At 38.9% G+C, this 8,708-nt stretch overlaps 1 protein-coding gene across 1 annotated transcript; it reads right to left on the bottom strand.

The window, feature by feature from the left end:
- Positions 1-1,417: 1,417 nt before the first annotated feature.
- On the bottom strand, positions 1,418-8,394 carry LOC108678412 (leucine-rich repeat-containing protein 58). Its single transcript, XM_018166827.1, has 4 exons — positions 7,572-8,394; positions 7,037-7,253; positions 6,111-6,312; positions 1,418-4,962 (listed from the first exon to the last, which is right to left on the bottom strand). Exons 1-4 carry the CDS (start codon positions 8,354-8,356, stop codon positions 4,760-4,762), a joined length of 1,407 nt encoding a protein of 468 aa, XP_018022316.1. The 5' UTR covers positions 8,357-8,394; the 3' UTR covers positions 1,418-4,759.
- Positions 8,395-8,708: the final 314 nt, after the last annotated feature.

Below are 8,708 nucleotides of genomic sequence, written 5' to 3'. Positions count from 1 at the left end.
GGAGGTCGGGGGGGGGAGGGGGAGGAGGGTCTGGCTGGGGACGGGACAGACCGTCTGCACGTAGGGCAGATCCAATCTTCGGTGTAGAGTCTAATGTAGCGCAGGCCGGAGCATCGCTTCTGGATATAGGCACTGCACCCGGTGCACCAGAACGAATGTCCACGCCACGTGACTGGTAGGGAGCAGACCGAGCAGGGGGGGTGCAGGCCAGGGTTGGGGTGTATACCCTGGGTCAGGAGAAGAAGAACGAGCAGGAAGAAGAGATGGGAGGAGAGCAGGGCACAAGGAGCCCCAAGGACGATAGGCGGCCAAAGATGTGGGTAGGGGAAAGAGGAGGCCGAGGTTCCCTTGCCCTTAGCAGAAAAAGTGAAGGAGTCTCCGTCCGGTAGCGATCCGGGCGGGGGGGCCTCTGCCGTTCTGCCACGCGAATGCCGGGTAACCGGCCGACGCGCAGGCCAGGGTACCCCCACGACGTAGACGCGGCAGAGATCGGGGGCCGCATCTACGTAGACGCGGGGGGGGGGGCAGAGATTGATGGTAGGCAAGTCATGCCGGCTTCGTCATAGCTAGCCTCTGCATTTTTAGCTCTGCAAAAATTATTCGCTATCTTCTTTTGGAATGTACTAATCATACTGGTGTCCGTGCTCACCTTCTTGATTAACTTAAATAATGTATGTAATGCTTGAAAACCTCCTGAGATGAGGCCCCTTCCCATTGCAGGCGCAGCAGAGAATAAGTAATCGTTAGAGATGTTAGCGTTCGTAAAGCCAATTTTGGCCTTCCGTCGATTACTCCCATCGCAGTATTTTTACAGTTTGCTTGGATTTCGAAACGGCTCTTGATGGTCAACCTCCTGGCCAACTGGCATATTTGGACCAGAACTGTCACAGGAAGTTGGGACTCGGGTCTGTAACCATGGAGTCACCTTGTCCTGAATTGTAGAAGCTCAAGCCTCATTCTTTCATTACTGGCGTAAACTCAAGTCACCGCGAGAATCGTGTTTTCTAAAAATTAATTGCTGTAGACTACCACTGACATATGTGGGAACTAACTTTGCAATATATCCTTCAGTTACCCCCTAAATCTTAGTTCGGTATACCACAAGTGAAGAGTATTGCCGATTCATAATTTTACTTTTCAATATATTCTCGTTCCTTCACAATCATGTCCGCAGGAGTTCCTCGCTGCAACATCTATTGATTACCAACTAGATTACAGTTATGTGGCCGTATTGAGGAATCTCTAAAGCCGAGCAAACTGCTAACATCAGTTTTCAGTCGTTCTATGAAAGCTATGGTTTTTAATTGAAATCTCTATCGAAACCTCTCGCTTCTAGCAAAGTAAATCAGAAAAAATATACTCTTGTTAATCAAGGCACCCAAATAACCCTATTTTTTTTAGAAAAAAAAACTACGCGTAAAAGAAAACGTTTAAAATGACCGCACACAGAATAGCCATCACACCTTATGAACTATGGTTTCAGGTATAACGATAAAACGTGTCTCATAACAGTTCGATAATGTATTGTCGTATAAAGTAATCCTAATAAAACTCTCAGCAAAAAGCATTAATAATACGTAGTAAATAATCTCAAATACATTGCTACGTGAGGGTTATATAAAGAGCAACAAACGGCCCCTCCTCATAGGAAGGCCCAGAAAAGCGAGCAGCAAAAAGATACGAACATGACGCCAGCAGTACAGACCGTGCCAATACTCAAGACAACACAAATAACACACTTCAACACCACTGCCAGCACAAGACAATGATGAATGCAGCTATGGTCGGGTGAAATCATTTCAAAATCCGTCAACTAATTTCCTGATTAGGTGAACATCCCAAATGATGTTACTTGTTTGGCACTTGGTTAGAGAAGTAAATATATGTAGGACTATGGAGAAGATCCATCTTAGTGACATACACACGGCAATGAAATTAAATATTAATATCATAATGAAAGTTAGCAAAATTTGAATCAACCAAAAAAATTTTTTATTGTCAATGTTTTCAAATCTAGTCGCAATTGCAGATGCTGTGAAGTATCAACTCCTGTAAGGGGTGAAGGGTCGTAATGGTTGACGGCATCAGCATGGAAACAAGTAACGCGTTAAATACATTAACAGCTCGGCTAGTGACAATGACAGCGTATGAGTGGAACTTACTTAGCTCTGTTATTCCTGCAAGCGACATATGGTAAGGCACAGTATTTTCTGAAGCAGTTATCCACTTAACCATCGTATGAACATGCACAATATACCAGAACGGCTCGTTAAATTACTCGTGAATACAAGTTTAAAGTCTTAAAAGTAGGTGAATATAAGTTTTATTTAGTGTTCTAAAACATTAACTATATATACAGAATGTAATGATTAAAACCTGAAAGCGAGGTGCATTGATTAGGCAAAAAAAAGCGTATGACGGCTACTAGAAAAGTAATTATTTAATTTGATGGCTAATGTCTAGTTATAATGAAGCATACAAGAAAGAAATTCAGAACAAGTGAACGTAACGAGCAGTTGAGTATTGGCAGAAAAATCAAGGAACTAGAAGACATTAACCTTTATAAACCATCTCGCATTAGATCTAGATATTGGCTAAAAAATGAACGTAAGCGCACGTACGTTCAACATCACAATTGAGTACAACAGCTTTATTCTTGACAATGCTGGTAATTACGGATAATAGGTACATTTCTATCAGTCAGTTGACAGGTTTCCCTTGCGTTATTGAGGAACTATGCTGAACAATGAAAGTATCAGAATTCTCTGGCATACTCGCCTGACGAGGGCTGCAAGTCTCAGCGATGAATAAAATTATGAAAGAAGCAATGGGACTTGGGTGAGCTTGCAACACAGTACATCACTCCAGACTCGAGCACGGAAAACCTGGTTAACTGGTTACTGAAACGATCTTATTAATCTTGTTATTTAAAACTTAACGATCATTAGGAGGTAAGAATATTCCACATACGGAATCCAAATCAAAAATAATAACATGTTAGTAAGTTAGAGTTCATCCTATCGAAAATTAATGGTAAAATCCGAGGACTAATGTTGATGAAAAATATGAATATAGAGAGAAAGATTATGCATGCCAGCCCCTCAACATAAAAAATAAATGGAGGGAACATGTCGAATTGTCAGAAGAAAAGGTACCTAGTTTCTAAACCTTATGACGATACTTAACTGAATAGTCTAAGTAAATTTCTTGGGAGTAGGGCACCAGTTCACTGGAAAATATATTTGAGAAAGATTAGTGACATAGCGGGATGGATGAATGTGATACTCGCTCCCCAGATTGTCATGAAGAGAAACTTATCGGAGATAGCTACAGGTAGAGCCTTTCATAAGTATTACTCCAAATAACAAAATTGATTAATTTTCAAGTGCAATCTAATTGGCTTAAACTTGTAATAGGTCAACTAATTTATGATAGTGACTATCAGACTTTATGAGTTGATCTAAATAAAAATAAGCAAAAATGAGGGTATAGTCAATTTCAAACGATATAGCCATAATACATTTTTTGATAGCCATTATTATTATTATTATTTTGATAGCATTATGAACTTCAATAGCACAACTAAACAGACAACCGAATGAAGCGCGACACGAATGAACAGATATTCACGCGCAGGAAGCTTGTAGATCAGCAACTTCTCCCTTAAGCATGAATGTAGGTTACACGAGGTTGTGTTTTTTCTTCAATAGCAAGGTAGGTATTAAAAGTGAGTAATGAGTAATAGGTATTAAGAGCGAGTATTGAGAGCTAGTATTGAGTAAAAAATGTCGCTATACTATATACTTCATAATTTCAGATTCTTCACACGCTAGCACAAGTTTTGAACCAAAGTCACTTTGGTTCAAACAGCGTGTCACATAATAAGGTTATGCTCTAAAATGGAAACTAAGTGTGATAAAGAAATAGATACTATGTTGGGATTCAGCCTTTCAAGATCACTATCAATGAAGTGATATGTAGTCGAATTTGTTTTAATCACTGTGATAAAGTGCCAGGAATCTGTGAAAGTATTTTTACCACAAAATTCAACATTAAAAAAAAAAAACAGAAAATCGTTAACATAAGAACCTGCCTCACAGTTATTCAAACACCCGAGCCAACAAATCAAATGGTGTGATCCAGCACACAAAGCAAACTTACTCTACTATTGAGTTGAAATAAATTCTCAACTGAAAACGTTCGTGATAGACCACCAATTTATATTGCTAACAAATATTTGATCAAAGCTGTATAGTTCTTGGGTTGCAGATGATTAATTAACCGAGCAAGACTCGTCAACCTTCGTTGCCACCACACAATTTATCAAGGCTTATGGGCTGCAGACAATTAACCGAGCAATACTCGTCAACCTCCGTTGCCACCACACAATTTATCAAAGCTTATGGGTTGCAAACAATTAACCGAGCAAGACTCGTCAACCTTCGTTGCCACCACACAATTTATCAAAGCTTATGGGCTGCAGACAACCGAGCAAGACTCGTCAACCTTCGTTGCCACCACACAATTTATCAAAGCTTATGGGCTGCAGACAATTAACCAAGCAAGACTCGTCAACCTCCGTTGCCACCACACAATTTATCAAAACTTATGGGCTGCAGACAACCGAGCAAGACTCGTCAACCTCCGTTGCCACCACACAATTTATCAAAGCTTATGGGCTGCAGACAATTAACCGAGCAAGACTCGTCAACCTTCGTTGCCACCACACAATTTATCAAAGCTTATGGGCTGCAAACAATTAACCGAGCAAGACTCGGCGCATGGTGGTGTCCGGCGCTCTGTCGTCCTCGCTGTCGCTGGAGGAGAGGCGTCGCGTGTAGTAGGCGGAGGGCGTCTGTGAGGTGCAGCGCGAGGAGCAGAGATAGTGCATCAGAGGCACGCGGTACATGCCGCAGAAGTCTACGAACTTGATGTGCTCCACGCAGGACGAGAAGTAAACACCTGCCACAATGCATGATTGTACAATATGCTCAATACTTATATTACAAGACAATGGAGAAATGCCATGATTGAGAGCAGGCCTTCATAATCTTTCTGCTCTCATGAACGCATTCAGCAAGTTTACATAACTTCAATAGCCACTTATTCAAATAAATTGTAAAACTATAGCAATTATTCTAAAAAAAACATAAAATTATTGTTTGTAATCATGAGATATAATGCACACTACCCTCAACTGATGCGATGCTGAATATGTCATAAGTGTAAATCAATGTTCAATTTAGTTTTGCCAGAACAACACACTATTAAAATATTGAGGTGATAATAATTAATATAAAAGTAAAAACAATTCAAGATAAATTTAGATGAACTGCAGCTTGATGACGGGATGATGCGAATCAGTTATACTAGCCATGAAAAAGTATATGAATAAGTTTCAAGCTAAAATATCCCAGCAAAAGAGACATCTATGAAATTAGGAAAAATTCAAAACAAGAGAGCAATTCTTTCCCTACTTACCCAAAAAGCAGCAGTACAAATTAATTTACAATCTACAAAGCAACTAATCATGGCGACAGCAACACACATTCTGCGATCTGCTGGCACAACCGAGCATTTCCTGCCTCGCGGCTCACTTTGTACTGAAGTAGGACATGATCCATTTTACAATCATATACGTATTAAAAGTAAACAATCGCAATTTACAGGATAAATTTGGCAAAAAATCTTGGATAACCATTTATTTTTGTACAGTTGTAAAACGAAATTATGTTGCGTACTATTTCAGATATAAACATTTTTGTTGATCACATTGCAAGACGCAAGCACCAGCATTTTTTAAAGTGATATATAATACATACGGTATAATAAAAAAAATTCAAGATCTGAAGTAAAACTTTCAAATTGATGAAACAACAAGGCTGAATGGATAGTCATAAGTTTTGAGGACAATTGTTGGTATTTGTGCGCATGCTCTCAAATTATCCACTGAACAAGACAACTGAGAAACCACTGAACAAGACACTGAGTATCTGTAAAATATTAGAATACCAGAGATGCAACAATCGTTACCCAAAAATTTCAAGTCATGCTCTATTAAAATCAGGTTGAGAGAGCAAGCTTTCTCGATTACAATTCAAGATGCATACCTTTGCACTTAGGGTTAACACATTTGTGTCCCGAGAGAAGGTAGTTGTGCAGGTGCACAGGCAAGTCTGATGCAGAGTAAGTGATGCGGTTGAGCTGGACGCTCCTAGCGGCGAGCTCCTTCAGGGATGGTGGTGTGTATATCAGGTCCTTGGCACACAGGTTGACAAACCTCGTCACTAGCGGGTTGTCGCGCAGGCTCAACTGGAAAATACATTTTCTGAACAACTAGGATATTTTCAATACGAAATTCAATGCTCGCAAAACATCTAAAATCGTGTTGCAGCAGCTATACACAATCACCCACTTATTTATGAAGTCATTTTTTGGTTCAGAATAGTGAACCAAATCTTGATTTGCTATCATAAACCAAGTCTTGGTTCATGATGGCGAATGAAAGGACGGATTTGTAGACACATAGCATGCAGACAATGAAATGTAAGCGTGGAGAATTTATATATAGAAAAATTTCCCTATTTACCTGAACATTGAACTTGCTACAAGGGTTATGGATGCTGTTCATTAGTGGCATGCCAGATAGTCTACCATAGAAATGAAACGACTAATACATTAAATTGACAGAACAAAACTTAACATCATATATGAATATATCTCAACACATTAATTAAGTTACGCTATGTTGTTTTCAGAGTATATTTCAAAACAGTGGTACAACCCACCAGTGAGTGGTGTCGCACTTAATGGGTTACTAATAGAAATTGAAAAGGATAGAAGTGCAAAATTAAAATAAAATATAAATAATGTAATTATATTGGAAAATGATGTGATGAAGTTTATATTTGTGGATCTAGATAAGAACAATGGTGAAATTTTACCTCTAAGTATTATACATGTCTGTGTATTAAAGTGCACTGCAAGCAGTGCAACTATGTGTTCTAGAAAAATTCAAGATTTCCATCTGCTGCACCTCATTTAAGCCCCGAAGCTTGACAATTTCCACAGGCAGGCAGCAGAGGTTGTTGTTGTGGAGGAGGAGGGAGCGCAGGCTGGTGAGGCGGCTGATGGCTTGGGGCAGTCGTCGTAATTTGTTGTTGCAAAGCACCAGAGCACACAAGCTGCTCAGGGCTCCCAGCTCTTCAGGAACCATAGTCAGGTTGTTGCTTCCCAGGTGTAGCACCTGCAAACTGTACAAAGGTAAGATGTGAATATCAGCAAGATAAATGAATATTATATGAATATTATATGAAGGCTAAAATATTTGTATTATGTTATCACTTGCAAGTCATTGAACACAACTACTCAAATGCACTTCAAACTTACTGGATGAAAATTAAATTAACTGTGAACATTTAGCAATGAAATGTACGTAGTATCTTAAATAATCAAGTAATTTTAAAACTCCAAATTGTGAATAGATGTGCAATTTTCTCGGTCATTGAGGACATATTACACATGGAAATATTGTTATAACTTGTTTTATGTACAATTTGAAAGAAACTTACTTCTGTAAAGCCTTGATCTCAGGTTGCACTTCAGATATATTGTTGTTGCCAAGATACAAGTACTTCAAAGAGCTCACTTCAAAAAGTTGAGGCGGCACTGTGGTAAGCTGGTTGCCACTGAGGTTGATTTCACGCAGTTTGCTTAGAACTGCCAACTCTTTGGGAAGACCATAGCTATCTAAATTGTTGTTCTTGAGATGCAAAGACTGCAGTTCAGGCAAGTGCAGAATGAAGTCATTTATATGACTGAGATTATTATTAGATAAATCTAAACTTTTCAGTTTATGGAAAAACACAATTTCATATGGTACTGATAATATGATATTGTGGTTGAGAAACAACTTTTCAGTTATATTATCCTGCATGAGAGTTTTAGGCTCGCTGCCATCATTCTCATCAGGGTCTTGCACAACAAATGGTAGCAGAGAAATAGCCCTCTCTAAACCTCTATTAGGAAGACTGGGAGCTTTTTTTGTTGTAGAATTTAATTTTGAAAAATCTTGGCCCATTGCTTCTGTTGTCAAACTTTCCATTTGCTTCTGTAACTTTATCCTCTCTTCTTGTTGACTGCCATCATCATCTTCATTGGTTTGATTTCCAATTGCTGAGATAGAAGTCAATCTTGAGCCTTGGTGTTGGTATGCAGAGCTTTGCTCCTGGACACTGTTCCTCAAGTAGCTTGATAGAGAGTCTGAGTCAAGCATTAAATAGGATAAATCTAATGACTTTCTATCTATACCACCATCACTATCAGAACTCTCAGAGGAATAGTACAGACTTGCCATTATGCACGTCAATGACAGAGCTGCTTCACCACAGGAATTGGGTCTAGAATAAATAAAGTAAGAAAAATTTTAAAAAGAAGTTTATAAAATTAGCTTTAATACAAGTATTTTAGAACTTATAGGAAATAAGATACATTACTAAATAAGACTTTGTTAGATGCCAACAAATCTATCCTTCTTACCAGACATTCAGAGTTCATAACCCTCAGTTGTGTCTAGTGGTAAATCTATTCAGAACTCAAAAGTACTTCTATGGAATCCTTGACTGATATGAAACTATTATGTACAGTCATATTTTCTATATATAGATCACCAAATGCCAGTGAATAGAAATCTAGGTCTATATTTTTGG

This window comes from Hyalella azteca, unplaced genomic scaffold (assembly GCF_000764305.2).
Source record: "Hyalella azteca isolate HAZT.00-mixed unplaced genomic scaffold, Hazt_2.0.2 contig15239, whole genome shotgun sequence".
Lineage (NCBI taxonomy): Eukaryota > Metazoa > Arthropoda > Malacostraca > Amphipoda > Hyalellidae > Hyalella > Hyalella azteca.
The sequence above is the reverse complement of the archived record's forward strand: the minus strand, read 5'-3'. Positions and strand labels throughout refer to the sequence as shown.

What these genes read in the sequence shown, in the direction of transcription:
- LOC108678412 (XM_018166827.1), bottom strand. Translation starts at nt 8,356, where the DNA reads ATGGCAAGTCTGTACTATTCCTCTGAGAGTTCTGATAGTGATGGTGGT. An exon ending in GAGATCAAGGCTTTACAGAA is followed by an intron (nt 7,254 to 7,571) that starts GTAAGTTTCTTT and finishes ACCTTTGTACAG; the next exon opens with TTTGCAGGTGCTACACCTGG. An exon ending in TGTTAACCCTAAGTGCAAAG is followed by an intron (nt 4,963 to 6,110) that starts GTATGCATCTTG and finishes GCATTGTGGCAG; the next exon opens with GTGTTTACTTCTCGTCCTGC.